The sequence below is a fragment of the Trachinotus anak genome, unplaced genomic scaffold (assembly GCF_046630095.1).
Source record: "Trachinotus anak isolate AG129_WGS33_773 ecotype Australia unplaced genomic scaffold, CSIRO_AGI_Tana_v1 ptg000015l, whole genome shotgun sequence".
Taxonomy (NCBI): domain Eukaryota; kingdom Metazoa; phylum Chordata; class Actinopteri; order Carangiformes; family Carangidae; genus Trachinotus; species Trachinotus anak.
In genome coordinates this window covers 4693353-4718833 of record NW_027273866.1, presented here as the reverse complement: position 1 = coordinate 4718833, position 25481 = coordinate 4693353, and the positions used below count along the sequence as shown (strand labels likewise).

The window sequence follows — 25481 nt, the reverse complement described above, 5'->3', positions numbered from 1 at the left end:
AAGAGAGGGGGAAGCAGGAAGAAGTCCAGACCTGCATGACAGAGTGTTTAGACTGCATGGAGAGGAGGAGGGAGACTATGATAAAGTAATGAAGTAATGGTTTGATCTGGATGTCGTAAAATAGTAGGAGAGATGTATTTAAAAGATTAAAATTGGTCTCAGTGCTGGTGACAAATACATGTTTCATGATCCACAAATAAAGTTCAACCATTGTGTTTAACAGAGAAATACTACTCACCTTGAATAAATGTCAGTATTCTGCACATATATTATTAAATGAATATATTAATCTAATAATGTTTACTTTTTAAAACCTTCCTGTAGATACAGACGTCTGAAATGTTTCTAAAAATTCAGCCTCAACATGCATGACAGGATAAAAACAGTACAGCTAGTGAATTTAAAATTACCAAAATTAAAGCAACATAACACTGGAAATATTCCACGTAAAAGAAGCTTGATTAAATGATGACTAAATGTATGTTTTGGGGGAAAAGGCCTTTCCCTTTTTTAAATTCTCCATCACCGTGCTGAAATGCTGGATATCCAATTATGGCTAATTTCTCTCCATGGAAGGAATTAGTTACAATACTATTTTTATAAAACAGCCAGGAAAAAAGGAGTATCTAATTTAAGGAGGTGTATGTATGACATAATCCTAAAAATGTAATTCCCAAATTTCATTCAGTGTGGATAAAACGGGCAGCCTAATGTCTTTAAAAGCTTCACAATGACTGCATCTGTGTGGCAGCTACAGTCCCTGGTCCTTTCGTTTGATTTAACTCAGGGCTTAATGGCTTTCTGGTGGCTCTCTCCAAGCTTGTTAATATTCTGCCAGTGCCGTCTTTGGCAACGAGTGCAATGAAGTAACCCAGAGGGAGGCAGCCACTAATGGCTCTGTGATTAGAGGGCTACTACCTAGCAACCCGTCACTGCTGTTACTCAGCTAAAAACCTACTGTTTTCTACCTCATCTACCTCCATGACCATCTCACCACAGAGCATGATTTTTTTTTTTTTTTAATTGCTATCAGTTCCCACTTTGTAATGTTTATACTTAGTGCAATGTTGATGAAGTGAATAGCACATGAAAGCAGATAAAGTGTGGGGAATTACTGTATATTACCTTTGTTTTACTGAAATAATCTCTGTCAGGACACAGCTCAGTCACTGCAGTACTAGCAAAAATGGCCAGGGTGGGGTCCCTGGAAGACCCAGAAGTATTATTGCTGAGGATAAACACTCACACTCGCGGTCAGTGGAAAATGAAAAGTGCTGAGTCCACGGGACCGTTCTGCTAACAGCGGGCATTCAGAGTGGACACCAGCATGATGTCATGCCTGCAGCGGACACCCCTCATCCTCTGCTTATTGACCAGTCTGTGTCTCTAACCCACCATGAGTCATATCAGCTTTTTACTATTCAGTCACAGTGTCTGGATAGTTGCTGTAGAATCTACTGGGGGGGGACCCCTGGGCTCTGATGCCTTTGGATTGAGCAACGTGAGTCCAGCTGTGTCCTGCCTCATTGTGGTTCAGTGGAGCGTGAACTCCCAAAACCATTCGTGCATGCTCGCTGTTTGAGATTTTAGATAAGAACAGATCACTGATGAAGGGTTTATACATACTCTGCACTCTGCTATCAACTGAAACATCAGCGCTATCCGAAGTTATTGAGGCAAGAATTTATAAACGGCAGTAGTCATAGATTAAAGGGTCAGTTCCCCCATTTTTACTTACTTCTGTTGTTTAGCCACTGTGATTTGATTGGCTTCCACCCCAAATACAGTTAAGGTGAATGGAATTTAATTTGTAGTTAGTTTATCGCTAGTATCCTGGTTGCTAACTACTTTCTACCAAAGAAGTACTTCCTGTGTTCTGTGGATTGTCCAGCGTGATGCTGATAGAGCAGATTCGAGCTGAAATGTCTGGTTACTTCACAGAACAACAATCGGCGACAATGTGGTTTGGTTCCACCTTGTTTTTTTTTTTTGTTCACCAATAATCACCAGATCAGCTGATAACAAAAACGGTCTTAAGTCAGATTATTTATCAACCCGTTAACAGCTGGACCTGAGAGCCATGATGGGGCAATGGGAATGAAAATGAGTGTGGGGGGTGACTGCTGCTCCTTTAATTCTGTGTAGTATGTCATAGTAGAAGACAAACAATGCGGCATCTGGGATGCCTCACAGCATACGACCATATTAGATTTTTTGTTTTTTTTGTTGTTTTTGTTTTGCTGTCTCTCGCCTTGTTTGACAACTTCTACAGTGTGTTCTGTGATGTCGTACTCTCCCGCACACAACACGAGACGAGAGAAAGAGAAAGATCGATGATGTCGATGCTTCCAGTTGCTGCCCGTCACCCCCCCTCCATTCACCTATGTAGATTTACACAAGATATGAAAGACTAAAAGCAGTGATTGATTGGAGCCCATTGTGTTGCTTGCAGTATCTCCTGGTCAAGTCACATAAATAATTCTGTGACTCTATTATCCAATTTAAAGTCTGTTCACCACTGTAGGCCTTTTTCACAGCGGCCATGACAGTGAGCCAGCCTGCACAACACCACGACCCTGAAACTGAAACGGCTAAATATAATTCATCCATAACTCATTATTATAATTATAATTATATTATAATTATTACCATTTCTACTTGTGCTTTTCATACTGTGACACGTTAAAATATTTTTAGTGAAAAAAGCCCTATTATATTAGGATGGGAGAAAAGGGATGGTTCAAAACCAGTTCAAAACTATTGCTAATAGTATCTGCATGACTAGATACAACTATAGTGCTGATCCAAACTAAACTCTGCTTCCATTGCGGCTGACCAGGCTCTACATATAGTATAGCAGTGGGAAGAGGTGAGAGGAATGTTTTGCAGGAACTATGATTCCTTGACATGTGTGGTAGTCGTTAGTATGAGGTGATAAGTTTGCAAATGGAGGCCGTTGTCAAGGGCATGACATTCCTCCTCCGTCCTTTCAATTCAGTCAGACAGGGCGCTAAGAGCTCTCTTCTCTCTCGGGGAGTACTTTGCCCTGTGCTTTGGCCTATTCTGCTTTGCCCTTCCCTGCCCAGCGATGCCTGTGTCTGGTATTTTTAGCCATTGTTACCATTTTTCTCCTCTCTCTGGCTCTGACATTTCCTTCCGCTCACCCTCTCTTTTCTCTCTGGCTCTCTTTTGACCTGCAGTTCGTTCTTTTAGCAGCTTCCTCTTCTGCTGTGGTATTTCTTTTCACAGGCTCATTTTTTCACTTTTGCTATTTTTTTTGTTTTGTTTTTGCATTTCTATGGTCTTTTATGCTCTCTTTCCTCTGGTGGTTTCTCCCCTTGAGCTGCCTGAGTGAATGGCTGAGTGCTCCTCGACTTGGCCCACTGAACCAGACCTTGATCCCGTGGGCTGACAGGTTGAGCCTGCCACTCCTCTGCTCTTGAAGTGGAGGTTAACAGCAGGATCAGAGTCCTCTCTGCAGCTCTAACAGTGGCACTAAAGCTATAAGCTGTCTGTTCAGCGGGACAGAAATATGTGTGCTTTTCGCATTGATTGAGCAGAATGCACAGTAAGGCAGACAGGAGTGCTGCTCAACCTTGTAGCATTCAGAGTCTGATTACACTGCCATGTGTCAGCAGGTGTTCACTGTGGTTTTTGTGGATTTCATTACAAAGGGAGTAGTTGAGTTAAATGCAACATCATTTTCTTGATTTTCTGTTTTTGTTGCATGCTGTTTAGCAGATTTTCCTGGCACTCTGGCTCTGGTAGTTGGCAACAATTAATGTTGTTGAATTGTGTTTTTTGGGAAGTGACAGCCAATTGCACCCAGTAACGTTTGTTTTTGTCTGTCCTAATCGCTGTTTAATCAGCACCGCAGCAGTAGGGATGTTGTTTAATCAAGCGTTTTACTCAAGCAGCTGTTGAAAGCACTGTAACCAGTGGAATTGCATTACAAATGCCAAAAACGGTGGCACCACGCTCCTGCTTTCCCAAAAACCCTCCATGCAACCTCGCCCAGTTCCCTGCTGAGACAGCTGTGGGCTGCCCTGCAACTGTGAGGAGGATGATTCACCTACTGATTCATATTGTGATGAAACACACTCACAGTAACTTTGTTCATTACCAGCGCTGAGGTCAGCAAAGAAATAGTTCAGCACATACCCTCTTATAAAAACACAGTGCAGTTTTTACACATGAAAAAAAGGAGCTTTAGAAGTGATGTTTTGTGGATTTTGTTACTTTTGGACAGAGGCTAGTGGTTTCCCCCTGTTTCCAGTCTTTATGCTACATGAAGTTTATCAGCTGCTTGCTTTAGCTTCATATTTACCACAGACATGACTGTGATGTCAATTTCCTTGTCTAGCTCTCGGCATGGAAGTCAATAAGCATTTGTCCCCAAATGTCGAACTATTCCAGTAGTTGTTTGGTCAGTGAAATGTGAAAAAAATGGTGACAAATTCCTGTCACACAGTTGCAGAGCCCAAAGTGGCACCTTCAAAACCCAAAGGCTTCCACTGTTCAATGACAGAGAAAAGCAGAAAATTGTCACATTTGTGACATTGATGACTCAAACACAAAAACAGAAAAAATTGAGACTGGAGGTTCATTTTGACCTTGGAAATGCCCACTGGCAAAACAGTCCAACCCAAGGTCCATCTAGTAGCTGTTCTCTTGAGGAGTTTGACCAGTTGCCATGGAGTTGTAGATCAGTGTTTTGGGCTCTTTGAGGACTTGTTGACCACTTTGTGTTAAATGTAAGATTGAAAGTTAATTCTTGAACTTGTGAACAATAGTTAACAAAACAATATTACCACAAGTTCCATTTAGTATTTATTGCAGAGCTTTTGGTCTGATCAAGCTGTTGTGTGATGGATTTGTTAACTAATAACTCCACCTCTACAAACTTTTAAACTTTCTTCTTTGTGTTGTTTTTCACAGGATCTAAAAAAGCCTTTTGACAAAGCCTGGAAGGACTACGAAACAAAAGTGTAAGAAACGACTCATACTGTTTGTAATTAACAGCTCTTTTATGTAAATGTACAACTAGACAATTGATGGTTCTAGTTAATTGGTTAAAATTGTGCAACATGCTGATGTAATGCTTGAAACCTTGTGATTACACAGTCATCATTAGTTGTAATCTGCGATTTCAGGAGTTCAGAGAGTTATGTTTAATATGTTAACTTGAAATGTGCAGTTTGTGTCATGTCTGTGTCTGACTAACCGCTCTCCCCCTCTAACCTCCCCCTGTGATTATCTGTCAACACATTCCTGATAATGTGAATAACCCGCCCTGACTGTCGCCTCTCCACCTCCACACTGACACTCCATTGTGATTGTGCATGCAAAGTACACATGACTTTTTATAGCACTTTCATATATCTTACAAGCTGCAAAGGACATTCTTTACTGAAAGGGTAATGCATCTTCTCTCCAAACCATTTTGATCAGACAGTACGGACTTTGTACTGACATCGAGAGTTCAGCCGGATGTGTCTGTTTCTCTCCGTCCCAACTTGCTCTTGTGATTTAACTCTATTGATGGCAAACTGAGGCCATCAATAGAGTCCAGTTCTCTGCCGGACTGGAAAACCACCCAAACTTACCCTGCCGCTCTTCTTTATCAGTGATCCTCTGGTCGTCTCCGATCTCTCTGCTGCCTGCTGTCATGACAACAGAGAGATTAAATTGTTTGGTTTTAAGACAGTATTGATTTCTGATTTCCCTGATTTGGTTTGCGAGCTAGCTGCATCCGACACCCGAGTTTGACATCTGTTTTCAGTCTCCAGATTGGAGATTATCTCACTTTGAATGCTGTTAAGGAAGGGAGTGCTTCATGTTTAATGTAATGACTAAAACCAGACCATTTCCCCCAAAATTGAAATACAGAATGCACATAGAAAAATGAAAAGTTGAGTATCCTCATGGTGAATCACTTCCTGAAGTGACAGGACTGAAAGTGAGTGGATTCTCAGCCTCATCATCATTCGAACAACTGTCGGTTTGGCTGGCAGCCAAACAGCCTGGCTAACATGTGTCTCTCTATTAGCTGCAGCCCTGATGATGCTGTAACACTGTCAGGGCTGAAGATTCATGTGCTGACAAAGGCCCACAGTGTCCTCACAATGAAATCAAATTTGGCACGTTCGCACTGGCTAAATGGCAAGTTTATGACCGAAACTAAAAGCTGTCGGAACCTATTGTTGTTGTCCTTCAGGTTGTGTGCATTTCAGTTATCATACCATGACGACTACCTTGGCAAAAACACACCACTTTGTCTTTATTTATTTTTGGAATAGCAAAGAGAGAGAGGGAACCGACTTTGTCTTTTCCTACCATGACTCAAAAGGTTTTCTATTTGTAGCTGGCACCATTAAACAAACAAACTCGAGGTCAAAGGTAACATTTGTTCGCGAGCAATGCTACAATACGGAGCCTTTGAGAACATGCCAAATTTTGTTTTATTTCTTGCAGACTGCCTACATAACGATGAAAATTAACAATGCAACTGCAGCTCAGTGTGAAGACTTTGGTTTGAAACCCAGACAAGGACAAGGTGTGCAGTCAAACTTTGCATGAGGGACACTAGATATGTATTATGCAACAGGAAGAAATGAGAGGAATTAATTTTTTTCTTCCTTCTTTTCCCATAGTGGTGTGACATCATGATCACAATATGAAGGGTGTAACATGGCAGATGAGATGGAACGTCAGGGAGGAAGGAATAGTTAGACAGTTTTGGAAACATGCTTATCTGCTTTCTGGAAGGAAGTTAGATGAGAAAATCGATACCACTCGTATTTGTCTGTTTTAAATATGAAACTGCAGCCAGGAGACAGTTAGCTTAGCTTAGCATAAAGACTGGGTCTGTCCAAAAGTGATCAACCACTAGCACCTATAATGCTTACTTATTACCACATTATTTCTGTGCTGTTAAATCTTAAAAAAAAAACAAAAAAAAAAACAGAGTGTAAATACAAATAATTGTGGTTTTACATGCTGGGCTATTTTGTGGCCATGAGCAGAAAGTTTTTAGAAATTAAAATTAAAAATTTTCCCCAAAATGTTGAACTTTTCCTTTAAGAGTAGTCGCCGATTTTATATCATAACATAATATTTTAAGAGCTGGCTCATGTAGTCACACCACTTTGATCTTCCCTCTTTAATGCTTTAAGTTTAGGAATGGCTCTTTTTGTATTTAATTATTTTTGTCTGAAGTTGCACTGAGCCTAGCTATGGGTCGCATAGATCACACAGTTGAACATAAAGGAGTGAAGTCTGTCTAGAGATGCACATGAATCGGGCTGAACAGCTCTCAAACAGGCAGCAGTCCCCGGCTCCTCAAACGCTCCTCCCATCTCTCTGGTAGAGAACAGACTGCTTCATCCTTTTTGCAGGGAATATGCTGTCAGAAAAAACAGCATATATAAAAGAAAAAAAGAAAAAAAGAATGCCCTTTTGCATGAATTAGTGCATCCCCTTCTTTTTGTGGCGTGTTTTCCTGATTGCCTGTGGGAGATACTGTATGCAGAGTTAATAGTGTTGGGAAAAATCAGCCCTGAGCACTGCCTGTCAGTCAATGCAGCGTGTGAAAGATTTCACTAGAACTGGTCCCACGAATCAATAACCTCTTGTCGCTCATTCATTAGCTTGTGCCCTGCTCCACCCTAATTCTTACCTTTTAATAACTAAACCCATTATCATATGTACACATAACCAAATACTTGGTGCACTCTGATCATATATAAACTCACTCAGTAGATGTGGCATCTGCTTTCTAATTGACTCCCTGGTTTATGCACCAGCCTCATTTATCATTATCAGTGAGAAATAATGAGTGTTATGCTAATAACAAGCTTTATGCTTATGATAGAAAAAATATTTTGATCAAAGAAATTCAAATAACAATTTTTTCAAACATTATCTGCATTATTTTAATTTTATGGAGCAAATTTTGTGTTTTCAATTGGCAATGCAAGACTATAAAACTGTTTACTGTGCATCTGAATGGTTTCTTCAGTTCTGCTATGTGCTTGGGAAACCTCAGTGTTTAACCCTGTGGAGGACACTAGGTGTTATTATGTGAGTGTTGTCAGCAGAAACCAAGTGAACTTTCTTGTCTTTCTCATAACTCACAAATAGTTGAAATGTCAACGTTTCCTCATCTGACAACAGAATTAAAAAGAAAGTCTCTTTGCAACCAGTAAAATCATTTTAGATTTTAAAGACCCCTTACCAATTTGAGTCTGGTGAAATAACAGAGATGCACTGAAATTGCTGTTCAACTAACCAAATAACAAACAGCTAACTCATGACCATTTCATTTGTGAAACTGTTGATGCCAGCTCCCCCAACGAGACCCTACTTTTTGTCTGCCAGACAACTATAGGGCTGATTTTACACAACGCCACGCTTTTTGTGTGTTTGTGGTGCTGTCATGGCTGTGCGGTGTGCTCTTTGACTCCTGTGATGTCACTTTCTGCCAGCACCAAGATAGAGAAGGAGAAGAAGGAGCACGCCAGGCAGCATGGGATGATCAGGACGGAAATTAGTGGGGCAGAAATCGCTGAAGAAATGGAGAAGGAGAGGAGATTCTTCCAGCTACAGATGTGTGAGGTAAGTTGGACTGAGTGTTCATAATTATTATTTTTTTTTTTTTACCTAAATATGTAATAAAAAAAAAACTCTTATGTTTAATTTTAGTATGTTTGTGTTGTTTGCAACTTTTTCATGCTTTACTGTAATTAAGCTTCACTTGAAAGCTGCAGATTTTTCCTTTTAAGTGTAGAGGTATGAGATGAAAGGGACGTATATGTTTAAGATGGAGCCTGAGCTGCCTCTCCCTCTGACTGAACCTTGCCTGATACTGTCTGACTGCATCTGTATTCAATATGTTTACAGTATCTTCTCAAAGTCAACGAGATCAAAATCAAGAAGGGGGTGGACCTGCTGCAGAATCTCATCAAGTACTTCCACGCACAGTGCAAGTAAGACAACCAAGTGTGATACCCATCTGAACAGGTTTGGTTCAGAATCAGCCTGAAAACTAAGGTTGTTTACTTTAGTGCTTGGAAAGTTGAGGTTAGAGAGATTAAAACAGGATGTGCTTGTTGTTCAGCTTCTTTCAGGATGGTCTGAAAGCTGTGGACAACCTGAAGCCTTCCATAGAGAAACTGGCCACAGATCTGCACACAGTGAGAACCCCAGCTTCTGCGTTTTCTTTACTTTACTCTCACGTTTTTTCCTTCTCTGATTCACACATTGTTCCTTTTTTTTCTCCTTTTAAAACAGATAAAGCAGGTCCAGGACGAGGAGAGGAAGCAGCTGACTCAGTTACGAGATGTCCTCAAGTCGGCGCTACAGGTGGAGCAGAAAGAGGTAACACACACACAAATGTATGCACACACACACGCACACACACACACACAGTGCTGAAGGTCAAAAGAACATACCAGTTAAGTATCATAGCCTAATCTTCTTAAATCCTATATATCTGCGAGATTATATATGATGTGAACAATCCTCATCCTCACTATTAACCTTCAGCTTCCTTCAGTGATGTTGACTGGTAGTATACACTCAAAAACTCACACACTGTTGTATATTTAACAGTTGTTCCTAATGTAGGAGTCTCTCAAGGGGTCCACACCATTTCGAGAGGCAGAATTCTTTGTGAAAAAACAACTTCAGTCTTTATTTGCAGAAGTATTTCCTATTTGTTTCATACGTGCATTGCTATTTTAACATTTGAGTGAATGAAAGAGATTTGTAACTGACCCCAGCCCTAAGCTTAGTGAACTATCGAATATGCTGCAAACTACAGCAGCAGCTCCTGGTCTCACCTGAAGATTGTTTTCTTCTCTCCTCCGCTGCCTCCGTCTTTTGTGAAACAAGTCCAGGAGAGTAAGTGGATTTCTTGAAAAAAACTTTCCCTGCGGTTGTTTGCAATCCGTGCTCGTCTTATTGTCATTTCAGTTGTAGTGCTAGATCAGTGTTTGTTTGTTTAGTTTTTTTTTTCGTAGAGTAGCAGATCATTTCTGTGTTTGTTCAAGCATGACATTGCCATGTTTCAGTGCTTTGGTTAACTTTAGTTTTGCTGTTGAGTTGAAATGGATTTTCGTGAAGCCGGAGCTATCGTCCTGCTCCTCCAAGATGATCCTGTTGGCTGTGTGTGCATCAGCTGATAATGACACACACCAGTAAAAGCATGAAAGCCCTGTCAATGCCGACCTTCACAAGTCGTCTTCTCTGCGTCTAGTAGTGTTTCCAGACAGGGAATGAAATCACTCATACCAAAATCCTGACCTTTGTTTGGTCATTTTTTGACGTGGGTGTTGTTATGTTGCAGTCAAACCTGAATATCCAAAAGATAAATCCTTTAAGAATAAATATAGTTAAGGTTATATCTCCTAAAACCGCATCCACTTAAAAAAACGCCAATGACTGTTTTTGGATGCCTGCTGTTACAGATCCTTATTTCAGAGCTGTTAAAGCTCTTTTTATTTTTCTCCCCTCCCTCATGTGTTAATTATCATTCAGGCTCACAGCAGAAATCATCCTACTGTTGTTCATACTTGCCTTGAAATTCTCAGAGGAGCAGGAGAAGCAGAGCGTAAATCAGAGCCACGTACAGCAACTGCTTTTTGTGTTGTTTATTTGTGTAACAGCTCTGATTTTTTCCTCTCTGTTTGTTTGTGTTTGCATTTCCCCAGGATTCACAGGTGCGGCAGAGCACCACCTACAGCCTGCACCAGCCGCAGGGCAACAAGGAGCATGGCACGGAGCGCAGTGGGTGCCTCTACAAGAAAAGTGATGGGTGGGTTTTTTAAAGATTGTGTACGAAGATCGGACATAGTGTTGCAGTTGAATAAAAGACAAAATGACTGCACGTGTGTAGAAATGAGCTTTAAATTTGTTATGAATACATTAGAAGTTTTTTTTCATACCAGAAAAGGAAGTCTTGACCAAATTAGGCTGCAACTAATGATTATTTTCATTATTTAATAATCAGTTGATTATTGTCTTGACTAATGGATTAGTTATTTAGTATAGATATAGATCCACAGAATGTTTGAAAAATGACTTAAATTGGACTGAAAACATTAATTGATAATCAAAATAGTTGCTAGTTAATTTTCTGTCAGTCAATAAATTCATTACTCGACTAATCAATTCAGCATTTTTATTATATGATATATGAATACACTGCTCAGCCTGTGTATCAGAACTAATGCATGAGAATTCCATTTGTAACAAGATCATTTTAAATATTTTATCAAATGCGTCTGCTCTATGAATCCACAGTTCACTGTTCCACTGAACATGTGACACTCATCACTTCTTCTGTGTGTTGCAGGTTGAGGAAGGTTTGGCAGAAGAGAAAGTGCACAGCGAAGAACGGATACCTCACCATTTCACACGGCACAGTAAGCAAACACTTTCTCTCTCTCGGCTCTGTGCTGTGAAAACACAACTGAACACGAGACAGGGTCAGAGTGGTTGCCCTGATTAAAAGTCGCGCATACCCAGACGCACACACACACAAACACGCGCAAACACGCGCGCGCTTCATTTACTCTTTGCCACCTTACCCACATTAGTTTCAGTGTCCTGGCTGCAGGCCCTCTCCCTCGCTGGTCATTATATTCCCCCATTAGCCATGAATGCATTAACAGCGAGCAGCAAAGATCACAGGCCCAGTTCATAAGTTAGCATTCCTCTCACATCGCTGCCTCAGCTGAGTCTCGCCTAACTCTGTTTGTTCCCATATAAAGATTTAACTCTGGCCCAGTAGAGTCCTCTCGCCAGCACAGTTTGTCTCACACAGAGCAGCTTATCAAATGTTTCATTTGGCTCCAGCAGCAGTCAGATACGGTTAAACACAACACTCTCACTCATTTATGTTGTTGCTTTTCTCCACCCTCCCTTCCTGTCTGTTCTTCATCTCTCTCTCTCTCTCTCTCTCTGGCAGGCGAACCGGCCACCAGCTAAACTCAACCTGCTCACCTGCCAGGTGAAACACAATCCTGAAGAGAAGAGGAGCTTTGACCTCATATCACGTAAGTTCATCCTTCTGTTTATCACTTCTGCTACTTCCTTCTCATTATATAGGTCCCCTTCTTTATCTTTTTGTTTTTACCTTCTGGTGTTGGTATTTTTCCCTTTTTTCTTTTCCATAGTCTTTGTTTGGTTGTCGTACTCAAATGCCTCATTTTGATTCACTTCATTCCTCTAGGCACCATCAGGCCTTGACTGGACTTCAAATGCTTAAGTATTTTGCAGCAAACCGAAAATGAGCTAATTTAATCTTGCACACCTCAGTCTGTCATCTAGTTTCAATCCAAGAGTGAAATAATGGCAAAGAAAGTTTACAGCTGAAATAATTAGTCAAAATACTTGCTTTGATGACTGGCAATCAATTAGCAACTATTTTGATAGTTGGAGATAGTTTCAGTCATTTTTCAGTCTTTGGAAAACTTTTTTCAACTAATGTTTTATTTACTAAACAAACTAACTGAATATATCTGGAAATGAATCGATAATGAAAATAAATTTTTGTTGTAGCCAAACATTTCCCTAATTAGTTGGTCTCTGTCACAGAAATGAATCTACCAGAACGTTTGAGGCTGCAGACTTTTCCATAAAATACACTTGATGGTTAATTTGCAGTCAATGGCCCTTTTTAGGCGTTTGGCCTCTGTGGTTGGACCGTGAGATGTGGCCAATGATCCTTTTTTTATGTGTTTATGAAGCGATGCTGACTGTAAAGATGGAGAGGTGAAACGTCAGCCACTGGAGACACAACATAATTTATGTTGCTTGGATACAGTGGTGTAAAAATACCTCTGTCTCCCTGGTTATTAGTGAGTGATTCACATCTGAAGACAGAAACAAGAGCTACAAGAGTTTAGTTGTTTTCTGTTCAGGAGTTCACCCTCAGTCTGACCTGTCAGTGGGATATTTTAATCGTTTCATCTCATCTCCACTGCTCTGGGATTAATGCCCTCCCTCCTTCTCTTTATTCTCTCACACCTCTCTTCTGTTCTGTCATTCACTTTTTTGTTACAGACGACAGAACGTATCACTTTCAGGCCGAGGACGACCAGGACTGTCAGATGTAAGTGCCTGTTCCTTCCTTCCCTGTGTGTGTGTGTGTGTGTGTGTGTGTGTGTGTGTGTGTGTGTGTGCGTGCGTGCGTGCGTGCGTGCGTGCGTGCGTGCGTGCGTGCGTGCGTGCGTGCGTGCGTGCGTGCGTGCGTGCGTGTGCGTGTGTTCAGGCTTGTGCCTAAGTGCATCCTGTTTACCACCTCAACCTCTTTCCACACACTTCCTACCTCACACCCAGTCAGACACTTGGCCTTGTCTTTACCTCCCGCCTCCTGCCCCCATTAACTGCCCTTTACTCTCACTCCTTCCATTTTTCCACTAATTCCTTTCTGCTGTGACTGCTCCCCTCCCCACCTTTCATCCTACTCCTCCCTCTACTTTTCCTCCTTCTCTTTCATTATTGCAACTCTTATCTTGCTCACATCTCCCGCTTTTGTCTCATCTCCTGTCCTCCCTCCTCCAGCTGGATCTCGGTGCTGCAGAACAGTAAGGAGGAGGCGTTGAATCAGGCCTTTAAAGGGGACCAGCATGTTGGTGAGAACAACATTGTGCAGGAGCTGACCAAGGCAATCCTCGGAGAAGTCAAAAGGATGACGGGAAATGACGTGTGCTGCGACTGCGGAGCGCCTAGTGAGTGGCAAGGATGGATGGGAAATTGTCACCTCACATAAGACTGAGCACAGAATCAAAACTGATTTTATGATCTTTAGATGATTGTTGCTGAAGAAAAGGTAGACCGCATTTAGATACCATTTTATTTCACTATGGTTTGAAAATCAACTTGTACACACATGATACTTGTTTGAGAAGTGAACCTCCTGAGTTCCTGAGTAGAAACCTATTTAATGCAAAGAAATAACCAAACTTACATTGCACTCTCAAGACAACCACATTTACTTATTTATTCTTTTAAGTTTAATTTCTGAGAACATAGTATTATTTGTGAAGCCAAATTGTGAATTTAAAAAGTCAATTGACTCTTGAACACATCACAGAATTTACTTTTAAAAATGGTCCTTGCATAGGTAAGATGATCGGATATGAGATCCTGGAGTTTCCTGACAAAATCTGCTTTTATTTCCCAGGAATTAATACTATCATTCATGATGAGTTTTGCCTCTTTAATTTTTCTTAACAATTTATTACAGACTGAAATGTCCAGAAAACCTTCTTTATGGACTATAGCAGAGCCTGCAGCAGGCAGATTAATATCTATGTCTTACTAGTAATGTCCTTCACATGTCACTGAATATAATCTGAAGTTGAGCAAAGATGCCAGCATTGATGTTTTGTTAGTTGCTCGCATGTATTTGTCGGAAGGATTGTAGTCTGTTAAATATCTGCAGCCTTTACACAGCAGCTGAAATGTGTGCGTTTCCAAAGAGAAAAAGTTGCTGTTCACATGATGGGTGACAGTAACGGTAACTTCATTAATTATTTAAATGTCCTGACACGGGGACAGGATCAGTCAGTAGCTAACATTGACTATCCACAGCTCTGTGGTTGAAATCAAATTTCATTTATGGTGAGAAATCCTGGGGAAAGAGTAACATATTACATAAAGCAGCTCTAAGGACGGGAAGGATTCATCTCTCCCATGGACTCGAGAGCATAATCAGTACACCCTGAAGATCAACGACCACTTCACAGGCAACACAGACATACGGCACCTGTGGCAGGGAATCCAGGCCATCACAACCTACAAAGTCCTGCCACAGGTCTGTGATAGTCTCCCCCTCCCTTCCAGACCAGCTAAATGACTTCTATGGATGCTGTGAAGCCCTGAGCAGCATGTCAGCCCTAAAAGCCTCGTCACAGCTCAATGAGCAGGCTCAGTGCCTCACCTCAGCCAGCATGAAGAGAGTCCAGTCCAGGGTCAACCCCTGCAAAGCTGCAAGACCAGACAACATACCAGCATGCGTACTCAAGGACTGTGCAAGAGACTCTGCTCTGGACTCTGTGCCAGGCTGTTGTTCCCAAATGCACAAAGTCTGCCACCATCATACCCAGGCCAAAGACTTTCTCTCAATTGTGCCCAAATGGCTACCGCTCCATTGCACTGACACCAATAAAAATGTGGTGCTTTGAGAGGCTGGTCATGCAGCGCATCAGATCCACCCCCCAATCAACACTACAGCTCTCACCAAAAAGGACCAGCAACGCCTCCACTTCCTGCGGAGACTGAGGAAGGCGAATATCATGACTATGGCTGACCAGTGTTCATCTGTTTTTAGTCATTTAGTGATCCTGTATGTTGTGCTGTGGAGAACAATGTTTTGTTCCCAGGTATGTCAAGTTTGTACTGCAGAAGTAGCAGTGTAGAACTGACTTAGAAATAAAAAGATAAAGTCATTGATATCAGAATCATAATACTAATGGGAAATTGTTAAAATATGTGCACTAATTGTAATTTAAAGCAAATTTCAAGACTGTGAAACAAATAAACAAATGATTTGCTGCCTGGAAGATACAAAATGGTTCTCATTTGTGCTGTGCATTGGGAAAGTGTTAGCAGTGATTTATATAGATATTTATCAACTAAAGCATGCAAAACCACTGGTATGGTCCTTTAAGTCCCCAATTTAGAAAATGATAAAACTCTTGGAGACTGTATATTATCTATTTGTGGAGATAAACTGTTTTTCTCAAGTACCTTTTAACCTGCTGTTTTTGACACACATAAACCCAGACACACACAGTGTATGTAGGTCAGACTTACAGTTTGGCTTGGTCACTTTCCTCTGACATTGTCTGCCATGTGGTAGTAAACCCCTCAGGCAGTTATTACATTTCCAGGGCCCACAGCTTTCCACAAGGAAACATCAAAGTTGGCTCACATGCTCCAGAAATGACTTTTGCTGAAGGACAGTGTGTCACCCATATCCATTTCTCCCCCTTCTCGCCATTTTCTTGACAACTATCTCTCCTTCTCTGTCCCTCAGACCCAACATGGCTGTCCACCAACCTGGGCATCCTCACCTGTATTGAATGTTCGGGGATCCACAGGGAGCTGGGAGTCCACTACTCCAGGATCCAGTCGCTCACTCTGGATGTACTCAGCACCTCAGAGCTCTTGGTAAATCACTGTGTCTATCTTCTTGCTGAATCACCTCACATCCCCTGTTTTTCTGGAAGTTTGTGTCCTTCTGTTGTATTGATTTTTCCATATCAATCTTTGTGGAGATTTTTAGGCAGGATAAAATTAGAAAAGAGGAGGGGAACAGAGGGTGGGTTTAGAACAAGTGAGGAGTTATGAGGAGGAAAGAGGGATAGTAAATCGAGACAGGAGGTGAGGAGGTGAGAAGGAAGGTCAATAGCATCCCTCTTAGCCTCTGGAAGTCTCCTCACTCAGAATAGCTGAGATTCTGTTTGGTTTTTCTAATCACGGTTTGGTGAAGAGATTTACTGCCTGTGGGACGGTCGGGATTAAATGCTCGCTGTAATGATTGCTTGGTGTTAAGACGTCGTCGTGTTAGCCACAATCAGACGGGTGTGTTGCAGTTTATGAGGCTCCACATACATAGAGTCTGCACTGCATCCTGATAGAGGAGTGAGGTGAACTGGTGACTTTTAAATTAATGGATGTGGTGCAGAAAATGGCGTATAACCAATTTAAATTTGTGTGTGTGTGTGTATGTGTGCTCCACAGCTGGCCAAGAATGTGGGGAATGCAGGCTTTAATGAAATCATGGAGGCTTGTTTAAGTGCTGAAAATGTGGTGAAACCCAACCCAGCCAGTGACATGTAAGTCACCCCTCTAACTCTCGCTTCCACACTCCATCTCTCTCCATCTCCTCCTCCCTGCCCCCATACCCCTCCACCCCCACCTGTCTCACATTACACTCTGCTACACCCAGCCGACAACTGGTGACACCTTACTGATCAGGTCTTCTGAATCCGATAGATAACCAATCCTTTTTTAAACTGTATGATTGGGAAATGAGTGGTCTGATCAACACTTAATATGACAGATTTCACCCAACTTTCTGTCAATGATGACATGGTTATGATCAATTATATGACACGATTATGTTTCAGAGGCCTGCAGGGAATAACCCTGTTCAGGGTTAAAACACAACAATTAGATGTAGTTATTGTGCTCACCTATCATCATATTTTCAAACATCATATTTCAGGTGTAATACCCTTTACAAATTTGCAGATTGATCACATGATGTTACGACTAACACAGTGCACAGCTGTTCAAATCACGTCCATGTGTCACTTGTCAAACAGAGGGTAGGAACGAGTCGCAGACATAACAAAGAGGAGCATTTAGCAGTGGCTTTGTTTGCTTTTCTGCACCTGTTTCACACATGCTCCTCCTAAAAGGACTGCAATTTATTTTTCTCAAATAAAAGAGAGTGCATGTGAGGGAGAATATGAAATGTACTGCAGAGTTATGTTATTGTGGTTTAAAAAAACACAAAACAAATATCTAACTTGAATGACGAAAGTTCTGCCAGTTTATTGATACACTGCTACCAACCAAACTGCATTGTGCCTTCATCAAATACCCACCATAGGAACAAATGGATTTCAGGTGTATTTTAATAAACACATTATTTAATGTATTATACTTTTATTATTTATTATACTTTTATGTTACCTTACAGTTTAAACTTATAATGAAACTTGATCAAGCACTGAAAGGGTAATTAGTTGATCACAAAAATCTAATTTAGTGTATTAATTGACCAGTTATTATTATTGGTTTTTGATTGGTGCATTCCCAACTTTTCCGCACAATTACACATACTGGACTCAGTGTGATCTACCAGCTGTAACTAACAACTCCCTCTATGTCCTCCACCAGGCAGGCGAGGAAAGATTTCATCACAGCCAAATACACAGAGAAGCGTTTCGCCAGGAAGAAGTGTCCTGATGCAACGTCACGGCTCCACACGCTGTGCGATGCAGTGAAGGCGCGAGACATTTTCTCCCTCATCCAGGTCTATGCTGAGGGAGTGGACCTCATGGAGCCCATACCTCTGGCCAACGGACACGTCAGTACAAAAAATACTTAACCTTGAAACTTCATCCCAATAGTTTTCCCAACAGGGGTTTCACTTCTGAGTCATAACGTAGTCATAATAAGCATCTTTATTGCTTTTGGCTTTCTTCCATCACTCTCTACTAGCACTTCATATTCCCAGGGGTTTCATGCAAATGTTTTATCTTTTGATTTCAGGAACAAGGGGAGACAGCCCTTCATCTCGCAGTCAGACTGGTGGATAGGACATCTCTTCACATCGTCGACTTCCTCACTCAGAACAGGTGAACAAAGCAAGAAAACAACAAAGGGCAACCATGCATCTGTGCTTCACTTCAGATATTTTTTACTGACAGAACGCAATATGCATGAAGGAGTTTTGGCTGTCCATTTGACTTTGCAGAAAATATTGAAAAGACCACCATAAAAATACTTTGATTTTGTCCAATTTTAACATAAAAGTGAGGAAGGATGCATTTTAACACTCATAATTAAAATTGAAATAAAAGAGCTGTTTGCTTATTTTCAGAGGTTATTGAAATTCACCTTTTTTAAGTATTTAAGTATTTTAAGTATTTATTTTTCTTTTGTTCTGTCTATTATTCCCTCTTTTATAGAGCTGTTATCTGATTTATCGTTAATATAAATCTTATTACCCAACTGTAAAATAAATCTGGGCAAAGCTTAGTTAAAATGTTTTGTTATGACATTAGATAGGATATTAGATATTCAGTATAGGGTCTAACAGAAGAAAGTCAGGCTTTAATTTATGCCCGCAGTGTTGTTAATCAGACTTTTCCTCTCTCTGTCTGCGTCCCCTGACAGCTTGAATCTGGATAAGCAGACAGCCAAAGGCAGCACAGCTCTACACTACTGCTGTCTGACCGACAACAGCGAGTGTCTGAAACTGCTGCTGCGGGGGAAGGCCTCCATAGAGATCGGTAAGGAAACACAGCAGTGAACAGGGCCGCCATGGTGCATTCACTGTCCACCTCTTTTCTTCTGTTTCTCTGTCCCTTTTTTCTCACACCTGGATTAGGTTGCACTATTTATTCATAAATACATCACAAGTTTGTTTGCTAAATCTTTCCAAAATTCTTAATAGCTGCTAGCTAGTTTCAAAGTAGCAATTAATCTAGCTACTGTATTTGGCTGCACCATTAAAACTTATTAAATGTCTTCGCTAATACAGACTAAAATAATAGCGAAATAGATAAGTAAAAGCTTTTGTTTATGAACACATAGAGAAATATGTGTGTTTCAGTTAATATTATTCTAGTAATTAAGAGTGAGACAAAAATATCTACTAGTTTAACATTAGCAACATTAGTTACCCTTTGTAATTTTAGGTATTGTGTCTTTTCCAAAAATGTGATTTGTAAAAGTTGTGATTTTTATGAATAAACAACATTTTGATGAAATGATCAGATGAGTTGACCACTACATAACTGTATGAAGCCAGTGTTTTTTTTTACTTTTCAATCTAAACTGGTCATATTAGCGAGCTAATGTTAGCAGTTGTTCTGTCATTTATCTAACATTAGTTCAATTAACCACACAGTTAGCCAGCTGTGACATCTGGAAGCTAATAGCTAGCTAACCATTAATATCTAACCTACATAAAAACTAGTTTGTGTGTTAATGTGTACATTTTTAACTTAGTAAACTCTTAAATTAAATGTAGTGGGTTGAGATTGATCTTAAGAACAGCTGGTGGAACCTGTTGTGAGCATTTTTTATAAAATTTGAAAAAGATCTATTAAGATTTTTTTAAACCTATTTAATGCAGATTAACTAAAATCTGATTTTAATGCCACAACCTGTTTTCATTTCTACATCATGAAAAACAGGTTGAAATGTTAAGACTGCATTGTGAAATAAGGATTTTAGAATTCAGTTATTGACAGTAAAAATATCTTTAAAAGTATTGACATGTAGTATTTAAAAAAACGTATGTAGTGAATGTTTAGAGGATTGCAGTGCTGTTTCTTCCAAACCCCAGTGTTGCCATAACAAGTACTAAACAAAACAACAAAGGGTTTAAGAGTACTAGGATGAAGAATACTAAGAATGCTGTTTACATGTTAGTGCATCAGTGATAATCCTGTAGGATTATTGATAATACTTTAAGAACATTATTATACTATTAATACTAAAATACTTTATTATTTAATTAAAGAACTTTAGTAAGATTTTGAATGCAGGACTTTTACTTGACTTTTTTTAAATATTATTGTAGCAGTACTTTTACTGAAGTGGAAGGTCTGTGTACTTCTTCCACCACTGTCTCACACAAATGTTTGTCTCACTACCTCTCATCCTCTCTCACTCTCATACACACAAACAGCCCTTGGTCCGAGTACGTCAGCTTTAGTTCCCAGATGTGTCAGCTTTACCAAAAGACCATGGCAACTCTTTCTCACACCACTAATCTTTCTGCTTCGCTCTGACATCAACAACACAACCAGATAATGGATACATAGAGAAGGAGGACGGAGAAACCAGAGAGTTGTTCAGTGTGGGAAATGGTCTAATTACACATTTCTCAAGTCACGGTGAAAAGGGATTAAAGAAAATGGGCTGTGTCTTTGTGCTCATGCGGCATGTGGATACAACAGTGATTATATGTTTCTGTTGTTTTCCCTTCCAGCTAATGAGGCAGGGGAGACACCGCTGGATATCGCTCGGAGGCTCAAACACCTTCAGTGTGAGGAACTGGTGAGCTTACTATGATTAGACTCGGCTTATTCCTGCAAACAAATCACTCAGTTAGACCATGTCACTCATCTGTGTTTGCATGCGTGTGGATTTGTTTGTATCTATAGTTGAGCCAAGCTCTGGCAGGGAAATTCAACGCCCACGTCCACGTCGAGTATGAATGGTGTCTGCAGCATGAAGACTTGGACGAGAGTGACGAAGATCTGGATGAGAAGGTGAGTGACATTTGTGTAAGACCGCCTAATAACACAATATTTATGAAGATTTCATTGAAAAAGCAGAGTACTGAGAAAAAAAGACAAAAAAAAATACATGAAAAGAATATAGGAAAAAACCTGCAGCTCATAGAGGCAAGCCGAGACCTAAAAAAAACTGCATTCCCTTTGATTAATTTTTCAGTGAAACTGGAAATGTTTGTCAGTTTGGATAAAGTGTGATTTTTAGAAGATTTCAGTTTGGGAGTAAGGATTTCCTGAGGCTCAGTTCAGGATAAGAATGTGTTTGCAAGGAAATTGGTTTGTTAAAGTGCAGTTTGATTGTACACATTTTTGAGCAAATCATTTTATGACCGGCTAAATTTCTAAGAATAACCTGCTTTTGAAATATTGCAAGGATTTCACGCATTTATAAATGTAATCAAATAATGTGTGCATGTGCTAAATTTGTGTTTCTTATGGGATTTTAATAAGTGTGTTTTTCTTCATGTCAAAAGAGAAACTATTACAAGATTCAGTCATTATGTGAAGCAAGGCTAAGAAGAAACGATGGCTGAAGCTTTTATGACAGAGCCACAACACAACTGACCCATTACATTCTCACATTATGTAACCACAAACTGCGTCCCCCCCCCCCAGCCCAGCCCTCATCGCAGAGACGAGCGCCCAGTCAGCTGTTACACCCCAAGCAGCAACTCCAACCTGGGCCCTGGGGGCCGCGACGCCATCAGCCTCGCCAAGGACAAGCAGCGCGCCTACATGCCCAACCTGGTTAACAACGAGACCTACGGCACCATCCTCAGCACCAACCCGCCTCAGCCCGCCACCACCTCTGCTCCGCCCCTGCCCCCGAGGAACCTGGGTAATGTCAGACACAGCAGCATCAGCAATAGAAGAGTGGAAGACAAACATAGCAAAATATATCTCATCGCGGATACAGAGGTTATCAGATTTGGCTGGATTGGGTTGTGTGAACATCTTTTTGTGTGTATCTGAGTCTGACCTCCTTGTCTATCTTGATGATATTTCTGAAATATACCCTAGAGGAACAGCCTCATTGAAGGTAGTCTCATTTTGCCATGTGTCTCCAGTTGCCATGGCCTGAATGTTAATTACTCTGTGATTTGTGAGTGACATTTTGACCTGTTTTAACACCACAGATGTCTCAGGGTGCAGAGGCAGAGAAAAGTCACATTGCAGACAGATGGCTGGGCTGCTTTTCCAGAAAGTTGTTGACCTCTTAATAAGTGGGAGTTGGCCTTGTACATTCAAATGATCTATAATCTGAAAGGCATGATTTCTTTTCATGCTGAAAAGAAGTGGTTTGGGATACCAAGTTCAACTTCATGGAGAGGACAGGTGTTTAAAAAAGGTGTGATATTGTTTGATGGGAAATCTTTTTTGATAAAAGTCTGTTTATGTGCTGCTAAAAACAAATCTCATTGTAGTTCTTCAGGCTAACGACTTGTGTCAAGTCCGCCGCAGTCAGTCTTTAATAACATTAGCTGCTGCCTGGAGGGCTGCCAAGAGTGGAGGAGAAACAACCAGCTGTATTGCCCAACTCACCTCACCGCAGCCCCCAGCCTCGACATTCTGCGCATTCCCTCTTCCCAATAAACGTCCCTCTCAATTACATTCAAATGGAAACAACTTTTAAAGTGGACACTGGTTTTGGCAAAGTGCAGAGCAGTCCCATCCCTCTCAACAATCTGCTTTCTTTCCCTGTCTCTCTCTCTCTCTCTCTCAGTCCAGTTATCCGGTCTGGGAGCGATCAGTCAGTCCTCGGTGTCCAGCAGCTGGAAACCTGGTTCTTTAGACATGGTGGGACGACAGAGGTCGTCCTCAGACCCACCCAACATGCATCCTCCTGTCCCCCCGATGAGACTCACCTCAACTGGAGGTATGCATTGACCTCCACCCCTTCTTCCCTCTCGAACTAGACCTTTTCAGAAGTGAAAGTAGACATCGATGCAGAGTCGTTCCTCTGTTTATGTCTGCGGAGCTCAGTTCAGTGTTTCATAACTGCAGAAGGCATGTAAATGTTTCAGTTTCTTAATGAGTGGTCCCAAATTCTCAAGAGATACATGCACATCTGTAAATTTCTTGCAGATGCTGGGTTTGAGTTTTGTTTATTTACTCAGGTTAAATTCAAGAAGTTTACATCATTCTACCAAAATGATAATAATTGATAATCATATAATTACCCAGCATTTGCCTGCAAAGGGTTCTTGTATCAGAAAAAGATTAGATGCTGAATGTACATTCACCAAACACTAAATTAGGAGTGCCATACTAATACTGGATAGGACCTCCACTTGTTCTCGGTTCTTGGTGGTGTGGATTCCTCAAGATGTTGGAGACATTCCTTTTAGAGTCTGTTCCACTTTTTGACATGATTGCATCACATCATGTCTGCAAATTTGTCAGCGGCGCATTCTAGGGTGACCAGGCGTCCGGCTTTAGGCCGGACAGTCCGGATTTTCAATGCCCTGTCCGGTCGCTGTATGTTTGTGTAGCCTATTCAGCTACACAAACATCATCTTTAAACCACTCACAATTGTACTATAAATGAGAGTATACCAGAGTCCTATGTACACCATAGTAATTTATTGATATGCCGCATAATGTCCTCCTTTTTGGTGTTATGGAAATGGTCACCCTAGTGCATTCATGCTGCAAGAAGGTGCTCTGTTGGGGAGGCCACTGAAGCACATTCCTCTCATCAATATGGCGTTTGCGTCTGTGGAACTGCTGCTCACTGGATGTTTTTTGTTTTTTTTCCCCCATGATTCTAAACTAAAGCTCCTGACCTGTGTCTGTATGATTTTAGTCATCGCACTGCTGCCACGTGCTTGGCTGATTGGATAATTCCACAAATGAGCAGGTGTTCCTAATAAAGTGCTCAGTGGGTGTGATTACTGCAAACAAATGGAAGCATCACTGACTCACAGCCTCCAGACAACCAATGCATGTTTTGTTTTCTTTATTGATAATTGTATGTGTTTATTTTATCAGTTAATTGATTTAATTATTAAGTTTGCTGAAATAAACACAGGCTACCACGCCTCACTGTGAAGTCAAGCGGACAGTCAAGAAGCCTCAGAAAGGGACTCACCCGGTAGAGTGTGTCCCATTCAGGATTAGCCCTTAACAGGTTCATTTCCGGTCTCTCCCTCTCTCTCTCTGACTGTGACTCCAATAAAGGCAAAATGCCCCCAAAAAAAGAAACCTCAGAAGTTATCAGTATACAATAATATGAAACAGATTAAAGTTAGTGAGGTGTGTTACTATATGTCCCAGGTCTGTGTCCTCCTCCTGTGGCGAAGATGGAAGCTATGAGCATACAGTCCAAGTCAGGCCAGGGACCGCTGGGGTCCAGAGCAGTGCCACCCAAATCTCCTGCAGGGTAAGAATATTTATAAATATATACAACTAACACTGTTTCAGATGTGAGATATCAGCAGCTGTAGATGACATGTCACCATGTTCAGAAACATGTCCAGACTGAGTTTAGTTGCATAACCCCAGCTTCATTAGCTTACAATGGAGGACAGCAGATTCATATAATTCAATACACAGGAACATCATGCATTAGCCTGGGCTTGTGTATCTTGCTGTTGTGAACACTTGTCTTGTAATGTTCTGTTTGTTTCCCCACAAAGAATAAGCCCACATGTCTGCTGTTTAGCCGCTTCATTAGCTTCCAGGCTAAGCTCTGTGTCTGCGTCGAGGCAGACGAGCAATAACTCTCCTCCGCAGTTGCTCTCTTGTCTTTTGTTGTCTCCCATAGGGCTGATAGTGGTGCAATAAATCTACTGTGGAGACTCTTTGAGAGCTGCACGGTTTTCTGTTGGATTTCTGTGTCTTCATATGACTATCACTTTGTTAATGAGGGTACATTTTTTGTACATTCTTTTGTTTTTCAGCAATGATAAAAGCTTCAACAGAGGACCTCTAAATAGAACACAGTCTATTGAAAGACCAGGTGAGTAAATAGATAAGAGAGGTAAAAAGTCAACTCTGCCTAATCTTTGACGGTCCAGTGTCCAGAAAGTTACGCACAAGTTGTTTTACTATCTGTCAGATCCTGTTTCTCCTGTGAAAACGTGGAAAGTTTAGTTGTCATTGTGATATCATTTCCTCTTCCTATTCCAGCTAAGGAAGTGCCAGGATGCCCCCAGAACTCGATAGGTCAGTCTCTCCCTCCAGCTCCCATGCCGAGGAAGGCCTACCCAGTGAGTCCCTCATTCTTCTTCATTATCATCCAGATATTGCACAGTGTAACGTGCTTATTCGTTGATACTATTGTACTGAATCATTGGCCACTGGTTTAACAAGTCATGGTTTAAATTGTTATCAATGTTGTGTAATACCCTCCTGTGTATGGTCGACCTATTGTCTCAGTGTTTCCAGTGTCCTCTTAGGCAGTAGATTTCCTTCCTGTACTCG

The 25481-nt window shown here is 41.0% G+C and overlaps 1 protein-coding gene across 1 annotated transcript in view; it reads left to right on the top strand.

Moving 5' to 3' along the window:
• asap2a (ArfGAP with SH3 domain, ankyrin repeat and PH domain 2a) overlaps positions 1-25481 on the top strand; it is a 60737-nt gene that overhangs the window by 31015 nt on the left and 4241 nt on the right. The window contains exons 5-26 of the mRNA XM_071498005.1: positions 4939-4988; positions 8487-8616; positions 8902-8987; positions 9119-9194; positions 9292-9378; positions 10713-10816; positions 11357-11426; positions 11972-12059; positions 13069-13117; positions 13570-13736; positions 16049-16182; positions 16756-16850; positions 17923-18112; positions 18298-18383; positions 18925-19040; positions 20750-20817; positions 20925-21032; positions 21672-21894; positions 22780-22932; positions 24333-24438; positions 24959-25017; positions 25188-25267. Coding sequence (XP_071354106.1) covers positions 4939-4988; positions 8487-8616; positions 8902-8987; positions 9119-9194; positions 9292-9378; positions 10713-10816; positions 11357-11426; positions 11972-12059; positions 13069-13117; positions 13570-13736; positions 16049-16182; positions 16756-16850; positions 17923-18112; positions 18298-18383; positions 18925-19040; positions 20750-20817; positions 20925-21032; positions 21672-21894; positions 22780-22932; positions 24333-24438; positions 24959-25017; positions 25188-25267 — 2325 coding nt within the window. The remainder of the gene's footprint in view (positions 1-4938; positions 4989-8486; positions 8617-8901; positions 8988-9118; positions 9195-9291; positions 9379-10712; positions 10817-11356; positions 11427-11971; positions 12060-13068; positions 13118-13569; positions 13737-16048; positions 16183-16755; positions 16851-17922; positions 18113-18297; positions 18384-18924; positions 19041-20749; positions 20818-20924; positions 21033-21671; positions 21895-22779; positions 22933-24332; positions 24439-24958; positions 25018-25187; positions 25268-25481) is intronic.